The sequence below is a fragment of the Conger conger genome, chromosome 6, assembly GCF_963514075.1.
Source record: "Conger conger chromosome 6, fConCon1.1, whole genome shotgun sequence".
NCBI classification, from domain to species: domain Eukaryota; kingdom Metazoa; phylum Chordata; class Actinopteri; order Anguilliformes; family Congridae; genus Conger; species Conger conger.
Window position 1 is genome coordinate 45151256 of NC_083765.1, and position 23425 is coordinate 45174680.

The following is a 23425-nucleotide window of genomic DNA, read 5'->3' on the forward strand; positions in this document are numbered from 1 at the left end:
TTTACATTTAAATGTCCAAATCTGTCCATTTTACTTTACAGACTAATCAAATATGTTTTTGTGATGCAGTTCAATGTATTTTCTCTGTGTTTACTTACATTGTAAGTCACTAAATTCACTCTTATCTCTCTTTAGATACTCCAGAATGGTGAGTTGTTGGTTTAAGTAGTATTATTTTCCTCTTTTACTTTCTTTTTTCTCCCTTCTTTTCTTTAGACATTTTTCTTTTCTTTTAGCTTTTGCTTTTTGTGTGTCTTCCTGACAGTTTCGGCAGCGAAGTCAAATGGAAGTGTTTAAAGTTGGTTTGCAATGTCCGTTCAGTGGCAACACATATTCAACACTACATGAAACAGGTGAGTAAGGACAGAGAGAGATGTATTGTACTATACGCTCACTGAGCATTTTATTCGGAACTGGATAGGGCCTCCCTTTGATCTCAAAACAGCGTCAATTCTTCATGGCATGGATTCCTCAAGATTCCTTTGAGATTCTGTTCCATGTTGACATGGTTGCCTCATGCAATTTCTGCAGAACTGTCAGAGATGTTGCGAATTCTACCACATCCCAAAGGTGTTCTATTGGATTCAGATCCGGTGACCGGGATGGCCACTGAACAATTTGTCATGTTCAGGAAACAAGTTTGAGACATTTTTTGCTTTGTGACATGGCGCATTATCATGCTGGCAGTAGGCATAAGAAGATGGGTACATTGTGGCCATGAGGTGATGCACATGGTCAGGAACAATACTCAAATAGGCTGTGGCATTCAAGCGATGATTGATTGGCATTAACGGGCCAAAAGTGTGCTTGTGCCCACTACAGCCCAGGCTTTCTGTTCTTGGAGTGGAACCTGATACTTCTCTTATTAACAACACATTTCTGCCTGCAGAATTTCTGCTTCCTGGATGTTTTTTAGTTTTTTGCACCATTCCCTGCAAACTCTAGAGACTGTTCTCTAAAATCCCGAGATCAGCAGTTTCTGAGATACTCAAACCACCCTGTCTGGCACCAACAATCATTCCATGGTCAAAGTCACTTAGATGACATTTTATCAGAAAAACATCTGAACCTCTTGACCACATCTGCATGCTTTTATATCTTTAATTTCAATGTAGTCATATATTTTTAAATCTCAATGCCATATTAACTATATATGTTCTTGTAGCTTTCAACCAGACAGACTACTTATTTCTTAACCCTGCGCACTGTCCGTTATATCATATGGAAGGCACCGACAATACATCAACTAGGGAACAGACAAAATGACAAAGGGCAAAATAAATAATACCCAAAATATCTATTTTTCTGTGTGGTATGAAAAAAAAATTTGACTTCAGAAAATCTCCAGCTTGTATTACGCAGAAGGTAACGGGCGCTCAAACTCCACCCTTGAACGCAGAGACTCGTTTATGGCCAGCCACCCATCCAGGCGATCACATGACACTCCCAAAATATACAGTAATGTTAGCATACAAATATCATGGAGCCTCGCCTGAGCGATATAACAGACAGCTCTAACTTCGCCAGATTATGGCTCCGCCATCAACGTCAGCAATTGCCATCAGCCATCAACATTCTACTGGCTCCACGGCAGCCATCACCATCATCAATAAATCTAACAGCTTACTGTTGTGCTTTGCTTGCTCACTTTACATTGGATGTTGACAGCTTTCATGTTTTCACTCATTAGATTAACAACGAGGGGTCCAGGAGGGCAACTGAAGAATCAAGTGAGTTTATTTTTATTTTTATTTTGACCTACCATGAGCTGTGTTGTGCAAAATGTGTTCAATTACTTGTTAACTATCCAATTGTACAGTATAATGAGTGCAAAGAAAATCAGGAACTTAATGGAACATAAAAACATAACATTTTAGATTCAGAACATTTAAATGTCCCAATTTGCTCAATTCACCATACAGACTAATACAATATTTTTGTTGTGAAGCAGATCAATGTATCTTCTCTGTGTTTACTTACATTGTAAGTCGCTAAATGATGCAATGTAACATTTAGTTTCCCCACTGTTCTAGCATCCTCTTCAGCCTTCTGTAAGACTTTTGATCAACCTTTGAAAACTTGCAGTGAAAAAAGGATAAATGGATTATTTTATTGCTCTAAAAACAGAAAAATTAACTCTGAAAATACAAATTTAGAGAATGTTGAGAGGTGAGTTTACAAGCTTATTATTTTCCTTACTATAGTTCTGACTATAGTCAGAACTATAGTCTGACTGCTGATTATTACTGTTGAAAATCTTTCCTAATGTTCAACGTGTCATCGACATTGTGTCTCAATTCTAGGTACTATTGAATTTAGGATCAGAATCACAGCGTCGAGTTTATATGCAATTTTGAGATGTAATCCTTTCAGTTTACTGAAATCCTATCCAAAAAAGTTTTTAAACACTGGGCTCTGATGATTGCATTAGTTTGGATACTGGCTTACGATCTCACATTAGCTTTTTATGTCTCCTTGTGACAGTGTAATTGGCTGCATAGTCAAAGGGAAGACTCCGATGTCAAACATCCAGCATTTCAGAGGTTCAGTGGCAAAACACCAGGGAAAGAATTTAACTGATCTTCAGTGTGGTATCCCCTCACTGCAAGTGAGTACAGGGCTTTATCCTCTTTGCTCTTGCCATCACTCTGATTCAAGTCATTATTGGCCTCATCTTTCCAGAACTGCTGGCTCTTTTAGGTACTTCTTAGCAAACTGTTTGAATCGTGCTACGTAGCCTCTGTAAATCTGTTAAATCAGGGGTGTCAAACTGAATCCCTAAGGGGCCGCAGTATCTGCTGGTTTTTGAGGTTTCCTTTCAAGCAACTGTCATTTAAGGCCTCCAGAACAAGGAGTGTCAATTCTTTAGCCAATCAATGACTTAAATGCACCACAGGTTCTGCGAACAACCCGAAAACCAGCAGACACTGCCGGTGTCTTCTGCAGAGAGTAGTCAACGACATATCCACGCCTGTCTTCTGAAGAGTGTTTCTGATCTATCAGACAGGTGTTTGTTTTAATTAATTATGCTGAGAATTCTTCAGTCATCAACTGTAGAGGTCTTCCCTGGCCAACCAGCTCCTTTGTAATTACTGAGCTCACCGGTGCTCTCTTTCTCCTTAATGATGTTCCAAACTGTTTATTTGCTGGAAGAATCAGCTGGTAGGTTGCTCCAAACATAACCGAGAACTTGCCACAGTTCTTATGCAGACTTTGACTCTCTCACTTTCTTTTAGCCATCCAGATAATCCCAGACTGCCATGATACATTTTTTCACTGAAAAGTGGTCTATTGCTTAATATGTTACTTTTCTTTATTTAATGAAATACAAATGCAATCTCTGTAACATTCAATTAAATTCAACTTTACTTATATCGCACATTTTGCAATGCATTGATAATTCCCTACAAATTACTCCCTGTTAATTCACATGGGCACTGGATGATCTGTTTCACAGGCTCAGGCTATTAATTAAGTTTATTGCGACTTTGGAAAGTTGATTCCCAATGAATTGCCAAATCTAAATGAGCATTATGTGCAAGCTAGTTTACTTTTGTAAACTAAGAACACTAGTCCCCAGAGTATTAACTAACAAAACAGATTTACAAAGAGCTCAGGCTCAATCAAATCAAAGACCTGTGGGCTGAACTCAAGAAGACAGTTGAATTGTCAATTCTTTATTAAATGTGGGGGGATCTAGGCCAGGCTCTGTCCGGCCTTCTCTTAGCTCCGGTCCAGGCTCGGCCTCCGGCCCTTCCGCCACTGTCCTTTAGACAGGACAGTCCATGATTACTCAGGGTTTTTCGCTCACTGTTTCATCCAGAGGTTGTAGCGAGCCACTTATCCTCCTGTGTCTCTCCCTCCTTCTCTAGTTTTCCTCTGTTTAAGAGCACTCCACCTTGGGCATTCTTAATTAACAGAATGCAGCTCACCTGTTGCTGCTTGCTCAGGCTGTTAACAGGTAATACGGGAAATACCTGCCCTCAATTAGCTTCCCCAGTAGCCTGCGTTAGGGGAACGGTCTCTGACCGTGCTGCTGAAGGTAGCTCTGCTGCCTATCCCACTCTGCCAAAGGCACCGGGGTGCCACAATATGAATTTAAATTTAATTTAAATTCACAAATGAATTTTTCTGTCAAAAAGTGAAACTTTCATATATTCTAGATTCATTACACATAAAGTCAAATGTTGGAGCCATTATTCCTAGAAGGAATCCTTTATGTTTTGTGTGTTACTTACCTTTGGCTGTGGAAAGGAAAAGAGCTTGATTAGTGTCATTTGATATGTTGTCTTTCAGTTGTTGAAGCCTAGCCCATAGTCTATGGTAGTTTTCTCATGTTATGCCACCCACTGGTCAGGTATGGCTACTGCACTTAGAGGTGTGCACCCCTTGGGTCAAGGGTTAAAGGTAAGATGGCTGCCACCAGTCAGTGTGACACATGTGAACAGTGAATGAAAGCATGGAAGCAGGCCTCTCGGCAAGATAAGGTTTTCAAGTGTTATACAAAGGCTACCGGAGCATAGATCAAGCATTATATTTTATTATATTTGACATCATTTAGAAGGCAGTTTAAAAGATTAGTTTAGTTTTGTGTATCAACTCATCTACCATCCATAACCCGGTGCTGACCACGCCTGAAGCAACAAATGGTGAGTCAAACAAACATATTGAAGCCCTGCCAAAACCTGCTTGTTGTAAATAAATGAAGATGAAAATTGAACTTAAAGTTGAAAGCAAACACTGGCAATGTCACAAACAATGGCACAAACATCAAATATTTCAAGCCTTTTTTTGTTTTATTCTTGATTCTCAGCATCTCAAAATATTTCAATATTAAATAAGACCAATCAAAAAAAGGGAAAGGGCTGGCTGTACCAAAGCATATTCATGGAAAGTTGACTGGAAGGGAAAAGTGTGGTAGGAAAAGGTGCACAAGCAACAGGGATGACCGCAGCCTTGAGAGGATTGTCAAGCAAAACTGATTGAAGAACTAGGGGGAACTTCACAAGGAGTGGACTGAGGCTGAGTCAATGCATCAAGAGCCACTATGGCACAGGCCTGTCAAGGAAATGGGCTACAAGTGTCGCATTTCTAGTGTCAAGCCACTCCAGAACCAGAGACCAGAGACTTCAGAAGCATCTTAAAATCCTTTTTTGATCTTATGTAATATTCTAATATTTTGAGAGACTGGATTTTCACGAGCTGTAAGCCATAATCATCAAGATTAATTTAAAGAAAGGCTTGAAATATTTCACTTTATGTGTAATGAATCTGGAATATATGAAAGTTTCACTTTTTGAATTAAATTACGGAAAGAAATGAACTTTTCCACGATATTCAAATTTTTTGAGATGCATCTATATATATTTTTTTATGTATATTTTGTGCATTGCCATTCAGGGGTGCCAGTACTTCTGGAGGCCATTCCAGTGCAGTCTGTGCTTATTTGGACAGTGATAAATTTTTTCTTGTTTTCTCTCTACACTCCAGCAAACAAACAGCTGAAATAAAACAATCACTATGTGGTTAAAGTTGGACACATTAATACAAACTGAAATAAAGTCATCATATGCAGTATTTTGCAATCAATGATTTCTTGAAGTCTGCCACTCATAGACATCACCAGATACACGGTAACTTCCCTGGTGATGTGCTGCCAGGCCTGTATTGCAGCCATTGCACTGCATGTTTTGGGGACTATTTGCCTTCAGTCTGGTCTTCAGCAAGTGAAATGCATGTGTCAGTTTGAATTGAGGTCAGGTGATTGACTTGGCCAGTCAAGAACATTCCACAGGGTCTAGGGTCCTCATCGCACTTGTCCGATGATGTTCGATTTGCACTTTGTTGTACGTCACTCTGGATAAGAGCGTCTGCTAAATGCCTGTAGTATAATGTCATATAACCTACAGGAGAGTGTTCTTTATCTGTTGAACAGTTACAAATGGATGTTTCTTCACCATTCAAAGGATTCTTCTGTCATCCACTACATTGTTGTCGAGCAGGTCATTTGCCATTGCTGAGCTCACCAGTGCGTTATTGCTTCTTAACAATGTACCAAACTTATGATTTTTCAGCCTAATGATGTTTCTCATGTAGAGACAACAACAACAGACCCCAAATGCAGATGGCCCTCCTCGAATCAACTCCAAACCTTTTCTTGGCTCTTTTATTCTTGAACTAATGATGAAACTTAACACCTGTCCAAGAAACATTTGAGTAGTCCCCTATTACTTTTAGTCCCCTAAAATTGGGGGGACTATGTATAACAATAGCAGCAATTTGTACACTGTTCACCCAGTATGGATGTAAAAAACCCTAAGTAAAGTTTTAACAGGTCAACTGTTTGACTACACAGCAAAAACAACAAAAATGTGTCACTGTCCAAATACTTATGGACTGCACTGTATAAGGAACAGACAAAATGGCAGACAGGTGAGCGTCATGTGACAGTCAGAAATGCTCGATTTTTAAATGGGAGGCACATTTGTGCGCATAACTGGTGCTGTATGTTTACTTCCGTGTGCTGGAGAGCGAGAGAGAGAGAAGGCCAAGTGAGCTGTTGTTTGTGTTCACATACACTCAGTGAGCACTTTATTAGGTATTTATTAGACTTATTTTTTAGATTTCTACTACTGTAGCCTATGTACTTAGAGTTATGATCCCTTGTGTGGTCAGAGATTCTCTTCTGCATATCACTGTTGTAATGTGTGATGTTTTTGTGTTACTCTCACCTTCCTGTCAGCTTTGACCAGGGTGTATGTCAGTGAGTGTATGACTTGTTAAGCTCAGGGTATTAAAATCCATCCATCCATTATCTGAACCCGCTTATCCTGATCAGGGTCGCAGGGGGGCTGGAGCCTATCCCAGCATACATTGGGCGAAAGGCAGGAATACACCCTGGACAGGTCGCATTAAAATGGAAATGCAAATATGTGACGATCTTGAATATGATATGGCTAATAAATAAATATTATGAAGTAGAATGCAAAGTTGCTCTATTTCAGGGGAATAAGGAAACCGATGATGTTCATGTGCAAATTCCTCAAGAAGCCCTCCGTGCAGCCATTGGGAGCGATGATGAAGTTAACTCTGCCATTATCTGGTTTAAAGGAGGCCTGTTCCCGGTAAAGTACAAAATACATCCCCCATTTACAGGTGCAACTGCAGCAAGAATACTTACATTGCTAACCCATCATTATTTTACTCATTAGATTTTTATACTTGCCTTACTTTGTAAATGCATGTAAATTATTTATTAAACATATTCATTTTCGTTATTTATTACACATAAACTAGCAAAAGATTGCTTGCTATAACTAGCTAGTCGATTGCTAGCCACACACAAACTTTATTTAAATTGTCCGACCATAAACCATGTGAACGCGTACCAGTCGGTAACTGCAGTAAAACTTTGTTCCAAGTTGCAGATTTGTGAGGGGTTTTACTTGGTGCAGTTATTCAGCTAACTCAGTAATCCTGATTTATGATACAGGCCCCAGGAATGTCTATGGCTCATGTTGGACAGATTCCATCTATATACAAACCACAGTCATAGATCACTGGCAGCTGTGGATATTTATGTAGCCGTCTAAACCAGGGTTTCAGTTTCCTGTTATCCTTCTTAAGTTCTTAATAATATATCCTTAGGGGTTTTCAAGGTTTAAAGTGTCAATCCATAATTTTTCAATATTAAAAAAAAGACACGTTTTACACTTTGTCATGATGGCATTTTGTAGCAATATTGATTCAACATGTTTGCGTTCTCAAATTGCACTAGATTTTCAATGGAACTCACCACAGATGTTCCACCAAAACTGAACAAAATGAAGAATAGACACTTTAAAGGTGTGAGGTCATTCTGATATAGGCATTACTCTTGGTTATTAGGTCACACGATCGGCATAAAACCGCTAATTTACCATTTAAATCTCCAGGTGGATTGTGTGAGTGAATCTCTTCAGGAAATGTGCAGCCATGATAATGTGTCCAAATGAAAGCCACCCTAGTTAGAAAAGTATGCAAATGTCATGTCATGTTGTTGTTGTTGATGTGTTTCCTCTGTGTGATTGTAATCTGACTGCTCCCGGTGTCAGGTACACGAGGCAAACAGCTCGCTCCTGAATGATCGCGTATTAGCCATTGAATTGGGCAAGGCGGTTTCCGGCCTCACAAGAAGAGTCAACATCACTTTTTTCCACCAAAATTCATCATTGGTAAGTAGCAACATTGTAAGCATGTTGCTTTTGCAGGAACCCTTTATTATGTGTTTCTTTTACAAGCAAAACTCATTGTTATTCTGTCAGAATTCAGAACAATAGACTACCAGCAAACAGATATATCAGGGATAATCCAATACATGGTTGATGTAGCAAGCTAAGGGTTGATAACACACGGGCAGTCCAGACAAAAGGAGAATCCAAAATCTCAAACCAATGAGCCAAACAGAGTCCAAACACAATGGGTCAAATCAGAACAAAAGAGAAATAACACTGAAGAACATGGTCAGGACGCATAACAATCTGGCAACAAAAGACAGAAACAAAGGTTAAATAAACAAGCACAAAAACAAGAAACAGGTGGAATCAATGACAGGAGACAGGAAGGAAGTACATATAAGGAGTGAAAAGGTGGAGACATGAAACGAGACGTAGGTGAAATTAATGAATGAAAAGAACAACCGGGAAACAGACTATGGTGTGCGCAAAGGGTAACAATACACAGAAACACTAAGAACTTAGACAAAACTTAGGCAATGAAGAAAACAGAACCTGACATATTCGTAGTATTGAATATCAGACCTTACGAGTATACAGTATAATGAGACCATATGTAATTGGTATGTATTCAAATACTTTCATGTGCTCGGTTGATCTTGCTTGGTGCATTGAACCAACCAAGAGAACCAGAAGGTAAAGTTTGCACTTTTTGAGAGTATTTTGTTGGTTCCAGTACACCAGGCAAGCCCAGTAAAACGTAGAAAATCTAAAACAATTTTATACGTATTTGAACCCAGGTCTGCAAAGAATTTTAAGCGTTTTATTACCTCTGATCATGTCCATTTCTAGAACCTATTGAACACATATTCCTCTGGTCAAGATACCATCTTGAGTAAACTTTCAAATATCTATATTCAATTCAGTTTCAGCTGCTTTGAACATAGATTGCTCATAAAAACAAACAAAACAGAGCAAAAACTGCAACAACATAATTCATGAAATTATCTCCATTCCAGGAAAATGCTACATGTACTTTCTTGGATAGGGGGAAAGATGGTAAGTCTGTTCTTTTCATCGAGATGAATTACTGTGGTGAACAGTGTGAGAGAATAAACTGCATTTAGTGACAGCAAGATGTTTTATTTAAGATTTTATGAGGCTTTGCAGAGGGTTGTAGGGCCCATAGAGTCAGATCTTACGGTTTTGTGTGGTGGGTTCTGCACCTCAGCATTTTGGTGGAGGTGGTGGAGCATGGGACCCAAAATCCTTGATGGCACCCCTAGATTTTACGAAATGTGATGACTCCCTGTTAATTCACTTGAGCACTGTGATAGGGAAAATGCCCTTTTTAACATTGCACAGGTGAGCGTCATCTGATGAAACAGTAAAACAACGATAGCTATACTTGAGTTTAACTTTCGTATTTATTTGCAAAGAATTAACAGAAAGTGAGCAAGCTTACCGGTTCTCTGATTTGAATCAGATATAGTATATGTCTGATATAGAAGAGTGTATAGTATAGTGTGTCTTATACACACTTTTCCACAAGGGCAGAGACAAAAACAAGGAAGACATGATGCTGACAACCTAGTATTATTATTATTTAGTCTCCAGATACCTTGCCCAACCTCCAACTCCAACCTTGCCCTTGCTGTAAGACTGTGCTAGCCACCCCATTCTAGGAGAAGCAGACATTAAAGTCAAATGCTGTCTATGAGAGACAGAGAAAGACTCATAGTTAGCACTTAATTCAGAAAGTGGTATAATAGTAATAAGGATTAAAAATAAAATGTTATTTTTAATCATCTGATTGTCTTTGTTAACACACATTGTCAATTAAGAATCAATTACCCTTACAACTGGATGACTGTCTATTTAACAGGCTCAGGCTATTACTTAAGTTAATTATTATATTAAAGTTGCAATTAGTATTTACTCATTATTAGTAATAACTAGGTTGACAGTTGGTCAACAGAAATAACTAGTTGTAACTGTATTCATGTTCATGAACATGAAATTTGTATACAAGTAGCACCACAAAATGGCTGCTTTGAAAATTCCAATTCTCTTGTTTAAAGGACTAATTGAAGTAGTCACTCTCTACACAATGTGGGCCTTGCTGATGGATAACTGTCTGTTTCACAGGCTCAAACCCAATCTGGAACTCATCTGGATGTAGCACTGAGCAAGGGAAAGGGGAGATTGTGTGCTCCTGCGATCACCTGTCCTTTTTCGCTCTTCTACTGGTGAGAGAGCAGCCTTCACCTGTTTACAGAGAGCTTCTCTAGGTGGGGTCGGCTGGGCAGGGGGAGCTGGCACCTCCAAAGCCAGACCTGGTGGTATAGACGTGTCCAGCCTATCTGTGGGTCAGAGCGATTCTGCTCCTGCATACACCAACCTGCAGTTAAACTCTCCCTCTGCTTCTGCACCACTGCAATGGCAACACTGGCCTGATTTATGGCTAAGGGGGAGTATGTATGGCAGAAACTGTATGGGTTCACCCATGCCCAAAACATCTCTCTCTAATGAAACCCACCTGAATTAGAAGCAATGTTAAATATAACTCCCATTTATATCTTTATATTTGTTCAGCCGTAAGCATTTAACTGCACTAAATCACAGACTATATTATTTATGTTATTGAGACAACACAAATGACACATTTCACTTCTTATACATTATGTGCAAACCTACAGCCCTAATTCGGCAAATAATTGAACTGAACATATACTGAATCTGAGGCTGGAATAAAAGCCAGCATATACACGGTTTGAGACCACTGCTCCAGCGACTCTGATTCTGAGTGTGTGTGTGTGTGTGTGTGTGTGTGTGTGTGTGTGCGTGTGCGTGTGCGTGTGCGTGTGCGTGTGCGTGTGCGTGTGCGCGTGCGCGTGCGCGTGCGCGTGCGCGTGCGCGTGCGCGTGCGCGTGCGCGTGCGCGCGTGCAGAGTCCAGTCTATGAAAACGAGGCAGGTAATGGTACCCAGGTGTCCGGACTGCTGAGCTCCTACTCCATCTGGCTCCTCACCCTGCTGTCCCGGATCGGGTGTGGGGTGTCTGTGTGCTGTCTCGCTTTGGTCATCGCCTTCCATGCAATATACAGGTGGGCATGGCCGAAAATGCATCCAAAAAAAGAAAGACCAAATATGACTGTAGGTGTGTTCTCATTTGAATGCTTTATACTGTACTGTGGTTTTCAATGAGCCATTTCCGTCTCAAGATTGCTATAAGGCACTCAAATGTGTCAAGTTGACCTTATACGTACCTTTTCAACCAATCAAAATTACTGCTATACTATTGTTTTGAGCCCCTATTAAAACCCTACTAAATATTCTCAACCAAAGCCAACATCCCGTTGGATTTGGGTGGAGCCACTTGAGACTGAATGGGTTCATTTGTTTTGCCACATTTATTTAGCCGCCCAAGTCAAAAGCAGTACAATGGGAATTTAGTTCAGGACAAGTGCCATCTCTGCTGTAAAATCCAGCTATGCCAGCTAGACCAGCTTGGCAACTAAGCTTGTCTAGCTGGGTATGAACTGGTCAACCAGCATGGCCAGGCTGGTCATAAAGGTGGTCTAGCTGGGTATGAGCTGGTCAGGCAGCTAGTGCTAGTAGTATGTCTGAGCTGGTAGCCGGTCAACCAGCTAAAAACTGTTTCAGAACATAGCTTGAGCTGGTCAAACCATGTCATGGTGGGAGTTGCTCTTAACTGATGAACCAGCTAAACCATGTCAAGCTGGGAGCTTGTCTGAACAGGTCAACCAGCTACCAGCTGTTGTTTTGACTCCTGCCTTTGCTGGCTGTTTTCACATGACTAGAAGTGTGTCATGTCTGGGGGGGACAGAGGAACCAGAAGCAGACACAGGGGTGTGGAAAAATGGCAGGTATAATGGCAGATGAAGGGGCAGACAGAGCATAATCAAAAACAGGCAAAGTTACAAAACCGGGAGGTCAGTCCAAATCAGGCAGAGGTCCAAAAGTGTGATCCAATCAGAAGAGTCAAAAGGGCAGGCAGGGGTGAAACAAGAAATCCAGAAAGAAAACAAAAGAAAAAGAATGCCACTAGGGCAAGGACTCAGGAACAAGGACTCGGGAACAAGGGGACCAGAACTGGGGGGAAGGAATAAAGGGCCCCGGATTCTAAAACAGGACGAACTAGCAAGGTGGGAGTGAGGTATAAATACACAGGGGCATGGGAGTGAGGGCGGTCTAACAAATAAACATCAGGTGAGACACATGAAAGGGTAATAGCACAATAATGAGGGGGAAATGAAAATGCGGACTGGATTCACAAGGACACACATGTAATACAAATGGCTCCGGACTAGGGAGTAGACAACTGCACAGAATCAGGAGATGTAGACATACGGAGAGACAGGTGCGAACTGCTGAAACTAACCAAGTAATCAGTGATAGAATAGGGAGGCGGAGTTACAGAACAGGATTGAAACTGGAGATGTGTTAGTAAGTTAGTTACATGATTTAAATTACAAATACCCAAAACTAGTGAATGTTAGTTTGTTAGTTTGATGAACAAATTAGTGTGTTAGTTTAATTAGTACTGTACAAATTCTATGTCAGTTGGGATTAGCATATTTGTGCCATCTACAAACATGAAATGGTGAGAAAGCAGGAAGTAAGGAATGCAAGATTAGAAGGAAGGTTGAAGCCCGGAACTACCGTAAACACCCAAATAGTGGAAAACGCAGACAGGGGAGTGACTCGGGCTCGTAAATATTCAGACTCAGACATCACAGGGGAAGACGAGTGCAAAGACTAATGAATATGAACAGAACACCAGACATGAATAGGAAAAATAATAAATACAAAAATAACAATAATAAATAATGATAAACTAACAGACAGAACTCAGGAACATAACAAAGTGATTGTTGATATTTGCTCTTGGGTAGAATTCAGGTTTGATCCAAAATACTAATGTAACCATGGTCTACTGTCTAGTCTTGCCTACTATCTGAAAAATGCTCATAACAATGTAATGAGCACCCCACTCCTCATTTGTCTCCACTGGGTGCCTTTTGCCGCACGCATCCACTGTTGTTGTACATCGCTCTGGATAAGAGCGTCTGCCAAATGGTTCCCTCATTACAAACACCAGGTGGTTGAGCTGCATGTCTGTTTTCCGTCCTCGTTCCTCAGTGGTGGAATGACTTGCCTACCACTGTCAGGACAGCAGAATCCATCCCCATATTTTGACAGACTAAAAACACACCTTTTCAGACTATACCGTAATCCTCCCTCCTGATTTCCTCCCGTGCTTTCCGATATCCCTCTTCTCTAACCCTAACCCTGAAAAAAAAAAATTGCACTGATGATGACTATTGTCTTTTTGTTTAGAACAGCTCTTTCGCTATTTATGGGTTTGGTGCTTTTAACTTGTGTAGTAACTTTAACTTTATGCAATGGTAAGTCACTTTGGACTAAAAGTGTCTGCCAAATGACAAAAACGTAAATGTAAATAAATGAAGCATGCATTTTTCAGTTCCTCCTTAAGCTTTTTGTTCAAATGCAGATTACATTCATACATTTAAACATGTAGATGAAGCTTCTGTTCCTGCACTTCTTCTTATTGGAAGGTGCAGTTGGTTCCATTCCCTGATGTCACTGTTTGGTACACCACTTCATAACGTGTTCTCTCTCGCTCTCTCTCTCCCTTGCCCTCTCTTTCTTTTTCCTCCCATGTCTCTCTCGTTCTCCCTCCCTCCCTCTCTCCCATAGGTGGCATAATTCTGAGCATTCTCTCAGTATCCACATCCACCTTTGTGTGGCGCTGCTGGGCCTGAACCTTTCCTTCCTCGCCAACGACAGCATGACCTCCCTAAACAACCACGGAGTCTGTATCTTCATCGCCGCAGCGACACACTACTACCTCCTCTGCACCATCACCTGGTTCGCCATAGAGGGCTTTCACCTCTACTGGCTCGTAATCCGTGTCTTCAACGTCTACATCAGGAGATACCTGCTCAAACTGGCTCTGGTGGGCTGGGGTGAGTATCTACATCAAGAGATACCTGCTCAAGCTGGCTCTGGTGGGCTGGGGTGAGTATCTACATCAAGAGATACCTGCTCAAGCTGGCTCTGGTGGGCTGGGGTGAGTACCTACATCAGGAGATACCTGCTCAAACTGGCTCTGGTGGGCTGGGGTGAGTATCTACATCAAGAGATACCTGCTCAAGCTGGCTCTGGTGGGCTGGGGTGAGTACTTGCATCAAGAGATACCTGCTCAAGCTGGCTTTGGTGGGCTGGGGTGAGTACCTACATCAAGAGATACCTGCTCAAACTGGCTCTGGTGGGCTGGGGTGAGTACCTACATCAAGAGATACCTGCTCAAGCTGGCTCTGGTGGGCTGGGGTGAGTACCTACATCAGGAGATACCTGCTCAAGCTGGCTCTGGTGGGCTGGGGTGAGTACCTACATCAAGAGATACCTGCTCAAGCTCGCTCTGGTGGGCTGGGGTGAGTACCTACATCAGGAGATACCTGCTCAAGCTGGCTCTGGTGGGCTGGGGTGAGTACCTACATCAAGAGATACCTGCTCAAGCTGGCTCTGGTGGGCTGGGGTGAGTACCTACATCAGGAGATACCTGCTCAGGCTGGCTTTGGTGGGCTGGGGCGAGCCTGGGGCTTCTGGAAAGTTTCTGTCAGTCCGACACTGCTGAGGGTTTGATCAAATCGAGTTTAACCCTTTGAGGTGTGAGATGACGAGTATGTCGTTAAAATGTTTGACTGAATGTTCTAATGCTGAGGTCACAGTCACTGCTGGTAATTGAGCGCCATTGAAAATATGTGTGTGGGCCTTTAATGCACTAATAACTGACTCCACATCTCTCTCCCCCTTCCCTAAGGGTTACCTGCAGTGGCTGTCATATCGATCCTAAGCTGCGGAAAGTATGGGAAGTACAACATTTACCAGCTTGAGGGTGGCGCAGTAACAATGTGAGTGATCAGTCTCCAGTGGGCTGGAGCACTTTTGGCTTGGTTGTTATAATTTATTATAAAGTATTATTATTTATTATTATTTATTTTACCTCTTATTCTACTGTAAATGCATGTTACAAATAAATGCAAATCTAAGTCAGGAAAAACATTGTCAAGTAAAAAACTTAACATTTTATAATATCCAAGTTGTCAGGTTCTGTGTTTTTCATTGTCTAGTCCTTTGTCTATGTGCTTAGTGTTTCCATGTTTTGGTACCCTCTGTGCACACCGCAGTCACCCTGTCAGTTCATTCATTCCATGTTATTTGTTTCACCTGCATTTCACTTCCTGATTGTTTCCCACACCTGATTGCCATTCCCTCTTGTTACCTGTCTTATAAAAACCCTTCTGTTTGTATGTCTCATCGCCAGATTGTTATGTGTTCATTCCATACTCTCCACAGGTTATCCCTGATTGATACCCGGTTTGACCTGTTTTGTTTTCGACTTCCACATTCTGCTTATTTCGTCTGTCTAGTTCTGAACCGCTGTGTATCGACCTGTTTTTGTTTTTCGAGTTTGGTCTTTGGATTCTGTTTCTGTCTGATTTGTCCGCTTGTTATCAACCCTAAGCCTGTGACCACAACCCCATTTTGGATTATCCTTGTTGTTCCTGCTTGCCGGAGCATTGACCCTTTTTCTGGACACTTTATAACAAACTGCCTATTTCCTGCAATTCCCATTTTCTGACTATTGAACCCTGCCTGTCTGAACTGCCTTTATTTAAATAAAGACTTTTAAAAAGATCAACTCCTTAGTCTCGCTTCTGGGTCTGGTGTTCTACAAACCTGATACAAGTTGCCAAATGCACAAGGGAGATGTAGCATTTACAACGCAGTAGATGACAGAAATGTGCCTCTAGGACAAATTCTCAAAAGTCCAAAATAAATAAAGGGTGAAGCTAGGAAATCACTTAAAATGGATAGGTAATTTCATAAATATTGAAAAAAGAAACAGAATTTTAACAAAGCACAGAATAGTCTTAGCTTGAGTCTGCCATGGTTAGCCATATATAAACTTTAAGTTACTGCTTTTCTGTCTCTCCAGGTGTTACCTGACTAACACTGTTCTATATCTCTACAGGTGTTACCTGACTAACACTGTTCTATGTCTCTCCAGGTGTTACCTGTTCTATGTCTCTCCAGGTGTTACCTGTTCTATGTCTCTCCAGGTGTTACCTGACTAACACTGTTCTATGTCTCTACAGGTGTTACCTGACTAACACTGTTCTATGTCTCTCCAGGTGTTACCGGACTAACACTGTTCTATATCTCTACAGGTGTTACCTGACTAACACTGTTCTATGTCTCTCCAGGTGTTACCTGACTAACACTGTTCTATATCTCGACAGGTGTTACCTGACTAACAGTGTTCTATGTCTCTCCAGGTGTTACCTGACTAACACTGTCCTATGTCTCTCCAGGTGTTACCTGACTAACACTGTTCTATATCTCGACAGGTGTTACCTGACTAACACTGTTCTATGTCTCTCCAGGTGTTACCTGACTAACACTGTGCTATGTCTCTCCAGGTGTTACCTGTTCTATGTCTCTCCAGGTGTTACCTGACTAACACTGTTCTATGTCTCTACAGGTGTTACCTGACTAACACTGTTCTATGTCTCTCCAGGTGTTACCTGACTAACACTGTCCTATGTCTCTCCAGGTGTTACCTGACTAACACTGTTCTATGTTTCTCCAGGTGTTACCTGACTAACACTGTTCTATGTTTCTCCAGGTGTTACCTGACTAACACTGTGCTATGTCTCTCCAGGTGTTACCTGTTCTATGTCTCTCCAGGTGTTACCTGATGAACACTGGTCTATGTCTCTACAGGTGTTACCTGACGAACACTGTTCTATATCTCAACAGGTGTTACCTGACTAACACTGTTCTATGTCTCTCCAGGTGTTACCTGTTATATGTCTCTCTGGTCGATATCTCTACAGGTGTTACCTGACTTACACTGTTCTATGTCTCTCCAGGTGTTACCTGCTCTATGTCTCTCCAGGTGTTACCTGACTGACACTGTTCTATGTCTCTCCAGGTGTTACCTGCTCTATGTCTCTCCAGGTGTTACCTGACTAACACTGTTCTATGTCTCTCCAGGTGTTACCTGCCTGAATCGGTACTGCTCAGCATCACCTTCAGCTTCTTCGCCCTGGTGGTCCTGCTGAACCTGCTGGTGTTTGTGGCAGTGACTGTGCATGTTGTGCGTGCGCGGAGGCTAAGCCTCGCCCAGCAGGAGCGGCACATCACTCGGAAGGACATATTCAGCCTGATGGGGGTCTCCTGGCTTCTGGGGCTGTCCTGGGGGGTGCTGCTCTTCCCGGTCAGCCCTCTGAAGGAAGTCATCTTCTACATATTCTGCATCCTTAACTCCCTCCATGGTAAATACAGGCCGTCCCACACAAGCAGGCCCAGGGTTGCCTGTTCCACAAAGCAGGATTACCGAGTTAGCTGCATAACTGCACAAAGTAAAAACCTGGAACAGCTGTTTTTTACTTCAGTCCATGTTCCGGATTTGGAACGGGTTTTGCTCAGTGCCATTATCCAGCAGACTGGGTATTCTTGCTTTGATGAACAGGCCCTGGGACAAACCAAAAATTCACCACAAGAGCCTAGGCTTAAATCTAGACAACTGCGTAGGTATGGAAGGGTTGAGCCTAGCCTGTGTCATTAGCTTGTTTTGACTTGTCGACTGTGGAAGGAAACAGATGGTTTCTTCCAGTGGGTGGGTTTAACCTGGCCGGGCTATCTATGGTTACCTTCAAACTGGCTCCTCCCAGTGACATGACAGGTACTTATAGGTTGTAAGTTACCAGTAAAAGGTAATCCAATTAAATGCTAGCTCTTCCATGGTACTGCATGATCTGAAGCAGGGGTACCCAACTAGAGCAGGGCAGCCCAGCCTTGCTCCTGGAGATCTACGGTTCAAAAGGTTTCACTCCAAACCTAACAAAGCACACCTCATTCAACAGCTAGAACAGGGGTGCCCAACCCTGTTCCTGGAGATCTACCGTCCTATAGGTTTTCACTCCAACCCCAACCCTGTGCTTTGTTAGTGGGTTGGTTTGTTACCACTAGCCTGGATTATGGGGAAAATGTGCTATCACTCAAGAAGCATATTTCATGCTTTCACGCTTAAAAAATGATAAAAATCTGGCTGGAGGTCCCTTTTGAAGACAGTATTTGATGTCAGTGCAGGTGAGAAGACTTTTCTGATTCTTAGCTGTTCGGCTGACGACAGTGATTTATTCAGCCGAACTCGCAGCATACCTCTGCCTGAACAGGCTATTTCTTCCAATTAAAATCTGATTGATTCTTCAGGGTAAGTTCCGTTAGCAGAACGAGAGGGCACAAATGGAAATTGGCAAAGGATAAATTCCACACTGATATTAGTAAGTATTTTCTTCACACAGCGATTGGTCTCTGTGTGGAATAGCTTGCCAGGACACTTAGTGGAGGCAGAAACACTGGGGGTTTTCAAGACCAGGCTTGATATGGTGCTAGATACTATTTAGCTTTTAGGCAAACTAAGCAGTAGGTACAGTTAGTAGGAAAAGGCAAGCATTGCTGGGCTGAATGGCCTGTTATTTTAAACTGCAAATCTAGGAGCGCAATTCCAACATGGCAATCAGTCCTAACGTTCAATTCTGTATAGCACTTTTTAGAGAAGACGCTTAACAGAGTAACTAATAGAAGAGGAACAGACATGTTCAAAATGGCAGACACGTGAGCTTTGTGTGATGGTCAGAGATGCTTGGACACTCAATTTTTAAACAGGAGGCAAATTTGTGTGCTTAACTGGTGCTGTATGTCCGTGTCTTTGAGAGCACTTCAGGTATTTACAGTCAGGTCCATAAATATTGGGACATCGACACAATTCTCCTCTTTTTGGCTCTATACACCATCACAATGGATTTGAAATTATATCTTTTAACTGCAGATTTTCAGCTTTAATTTGAGGGTATTTACATCCAAATCAGGTGAACGGTGTAGGAATTACAACAGTTTGTATATGTGCATCCCACTTTTTAAGGGTCCAAAAGTAATGGGACAATTGGCTGCTCAGCTGTTCCATGGCCAGGTGTGTGTTATTCCCTCATTATCTCATTTACAAGGAGCAGATAAAAGGTCTAGAGTTCATTTAAAGTGTGCTATTTGCATTTGGAATCTGTTGCTGTCAACTCTCAATATGAGATCCAAAGAGCTGTCACTATCAGTGAAGCAAGCCATCATTAGGCTGAAAAATCAAAACAAACCCATCAGAGAGATAGCAAAAACATTAGGTGTGGCCAAATCAACTGTTTGGTACATTCTTAAAAAGAAAGAACGCACCGGTGAGCTCAGCAACACCAAAAGACCCGGAAAACCATGGAAAACAACTGTGGTGGATGACAGAATAATTATTTCCCTGGTGAAGAAAAACCCCTTCACAACAGTTGGCCAGATCAAGCACACTTTCCAGGAGGTAGGTGTATGTGTGTCAAAGTCAACAATCAAGAGAAGACTTCACCAGAGTGAATACAGAGGGTTCACCACAAGATGTAAACCATTGGTGAGCCTCAAAAACAGGAAGACCGTTTGCCAAACAACATCTAAAAAAGCCTTTACAGTTCTGGAACCACATCCTATGGACAGATGAGACAAAGATCAACTTGGACCAGAATGATGGGAAGAGAAGAGCATGGAGAAGGAAAGGAACTGCTCATGATCCAAAACATACCACCTCATCAGTGAAGCATGGTGGTGGTAGTGTCATGGCGTGGGCATGTATGGCTGCCAATGGAACTGGTTCCCATGTATTTATTGATGATGTGACTACTGCCAAAAGCAGCAGGATGAATTCTGAAGTGTTTCGGGCAATATTATCTGCTCATATTCAGCCAAATGCTTCAGAACTCATTGGACGGTGCTTCACAGTGCAGATGGACAATGACCCGAAGCATACTGCGAAAGCAACCAAAGAGTTTTTTTAAGGCAAATAAGTGGAATGTTATGCAATGGCCAAGTCAATCACCCGACCTGAATCCGATTGAACATGCATTTCACTTGCTTAACACAAAACTGAAGGGAAAATGCCCCAAGAACAAGCAGGAACTGAAGACAGTTGCAGTAGAGGATGAAACCCAACGTCTGGTGATGTCTATGCATTCCAGACTTCAGGCTGTAATTGACTGCAAAGGATTTGCAACCAAGTATTAAAAAGTGAAAGTTTGATTTATGATTGTTAGTTTGTCCCATTACTTTTGGTCCCTTAAAAAGTGGGAGGCACATAAACAAACTGTTGTAATTCCAACACCATTCACCTGATTTGGATGTAAATACCCTCAATTTAAACCTGGAAGTCTGCAGTTAAAGCACATCTTGTTTGTTTCATTTCAAATTCATTGTGGTGGTGTATAGAGCCAAAAAGAATTGTGTCGATGTCCCAATATTTATGGACCTGACTGTATTAGACTTTATTAGACTTCTACTGCTGTAGCCTATCCACTAAGAATTATGATGCCTTGTATGTTCAGAGATGCTCTTCTGCATACCACTGTTGTAATGTGTGGTTATTTGTGTTACTGTCACCTTCCTGTCAGCTTTGACCTGGCCATTCTCCTCTGATGTCTCTCATTAAGATGTTTCTTCAGAACTGCTGGTCACTGGATTTTTGCTTTGTTTTTTGCACCATTCTTTGCAAACTCTACAGACTGGTGTGTGTGAAAATCCCAGGAGATCAGCAGCTTCTGAGATACTCAAACCACCCTGTCTGCCACCAACAATCATTCCACAGTCACTTAGATCACATTTTTTCCCCATTCTGATGGATTATGTGAACATTAACTGAAGCTTCTGAACCGTATCTACATGAATGTATGCACTGCACTGCTGCCACACAATTGGCCCATTAGATAATCACATGAATAAGTAGGTGTAATAAAGTAAAAATGTTCCTAATAAAGTGCTGGGTGAGTGTATGCTCCCTTTGTCTCCCTCCCCTCACAGGTGTCTTTGTGTGCGTGCGCTATTTCACTCTCCACCGCCGGCCGAAGGAATCCCCCGGGACCATGCTGTCAACAGTAACCACCACCACAGACAGCGTCGCAAGTGCCTCTGTCAACAATAGGGAACGTACCGAAAATATATACAACTGAAATATAACTATCCAGACTTAAAAGTTACTCAAATGATAGACGTACTAAGCAAATCTTAAACTGGAATTTTTCAGTTATCCTTGGGTTTGGGAGCTCTCGGCAACATTTGGGGAGTCTGTACTCTCTCATATTCCAAGATTGAAATTGGTCCCATTTCACAGACACAGATTAGGCATAGTCGTCAGCTGAATTCAATTTTGATTGGAGAGTCTCAATACAAAATATACTTCAGTCCAGGACAATCTGTGTCTGTCAAACCGACTCATTTTCCTGCAGCGGTAATAAGCTTAAAACAATATTGTTTCAGAACGATAGAAATACATTGGCAGAAATTTAAATTAAGAGCATTAGGGGCCAGTTTCACAGACACTCATTAAGCCAAGTCCTAGACGAAATTCACATTTAAAAAAAAAAAAAATTTTTTAGGCCTTTTTCAGCTTTATTGGACAGTATATAGTATAGAGAGACAGGGGAAGACATACGACAAATGTCGGACGGTCGGATTCGAACCGCCGACGTCGCGGCTCGCAATGAGCATGCAGTCAGTGCTCTACAGGCTGCGCCACCGAGACACCCACTAAATTCAGATTTTAGTCCAATACTGTCTGTTGAAGGAAGTGTTTGTTGTGTGATTTAGAGAGAGAATTCATATTTTATGACCATGATTTAAGGGTTAATCATTTTGTGTACTAAATATCAGTAAGCTTCAATATATGTTCACTAACAAACCTTTCTAGGCAGCCCAGTTTCCAAATATCTATGTCAATGTATATTTCAATGTCTATTGTATTCACTTTCCATAAAAACATCATATGTCAAATTTCCTAACTGGAATTTTGGTCTTTTGTTATAATTAAGATGATTTATGTTTTTTGTTTCCTTTTTCTCCAGTAAAAAGTTATTTTGTTCTAGATTTTCCGTTGAAAAAAAAAAACAGAATATTTAACAGTTTTCCCCTTAAAGGTACAATAGGTAAGATTTTTGTGTTAAAACATTGTTACAAGACCATTGTAAATCCCTTCCTTTCGTTGAAAAGTCTCACCGACATGTTGACTCACCCTCTGCCAGTGGTTATAGTCCTTAAGTTTGGATTTAAAATATGCAGTTGATGGGCCAGCACTCTGTCCCAAAACATTGATAGCTGTACAATAATTCAAGATCAGTGCTACAAATTGGTTCTAATTGGCAAAGCCAATGGCGTTTCAACGTCGGCGCATTACACAGAGAAGGGGTGGGATAAACAGTGTTGTGGTTTGAGTGTTTGTTGTTGAATGAATGGTAATTCCAAATGCTGCCTAGGTTCACACAATGAGATGAAACCAGACCACTGATATAAAATTCATTGTTTTTATTGTAAAATCATTTTCTGTCTTTTTTTTTCTTGAATTTGTAAAACTGCAAAATGTTGTACCACAAACATTACAGGACACACATGGCGTTTCAGAACAGAATTCATGCAAGGTGGTCTCCACGGCAACATGCTCAGAGCAGAACTACGGTCAGATCGTCAGTGCTATTGGCCAGTTGTGTTTTTGCCTCTACTGGGTTCAGTTCTCATGCCATACGGTGCCTCTCACCCTATAAAAGCTGGAAAAATAAAACAAAAACAAACATTTTCCTTCTCCTTGTTCTCCTATTTTTCTCGGACAAGGTTTCTTTTATGTCATGGGTAGTATAAGTGGTGGAGGGGGCTGATTCCATAAATAGCAGTAGCACTGGCACCTTGAAAATGAATGTGATTTGTTGAGGGGAAATACCATGAACAATTAAACAGTTAAATAAACTGTGAGGATGGACTTTATTTTTTCAATTATTTTTATGCTCATATGGGATTCTCAAACCATTTAACATTTCAGCTTTTTTGAGCGGTGCTTTCATTGTTCTCATTTGTAAAAACTGCTTAGAAATTACCAAGACAGATCCTGTAGGTCAGAGGTCATACTAATGACTTGCATATGGTATTCTCAAGATAACAGTTACATGTGGAGTCTATCACTGTATGCCTTTGGTGATCAAGTAAGCCTACTGAAATCAAAATGTACATTTCATGCAGTTCTAACACTTAA

At 41.4% G+C, this 23425-nt stretch overlaps 1 protein-coding gene across 1 annotated transcript; it reads left to right on the forward strand.

Annotated features, from left to right (window-relative positions):
• Positions 1 to 262: 262 nt before the first annotated feature.
• LOC133131296 (adhesion G protein-coupled receptor G3-like) lies at positions 263 to 23425 on the forward strand. Its single transcript, XM_061246589.1, has 13 exons — positions 263 to 353; positions 1691 to 1730; positions 2034 to 2169; positions 2485 to 2608; positions 7005 to 7124; positions 8094 to 8213; positions 9233 to 9272; positions 10362 to 10462; positions 11164 to 11318; positions 13957 to 14225; positions 15083 to 15173; positions 17323 to 17603; positions 21211 to 23425. Exons 1-13 carry the CDS (start codon positions 345 to 347, stop codon positions 21357 to 21359), a joined length of 1635 nt encoding a protein of 544 aa, XP_061102573.1. The 5' UTR covers positions 263 to 344; the 3' UTR covers positions 21360 to 23425.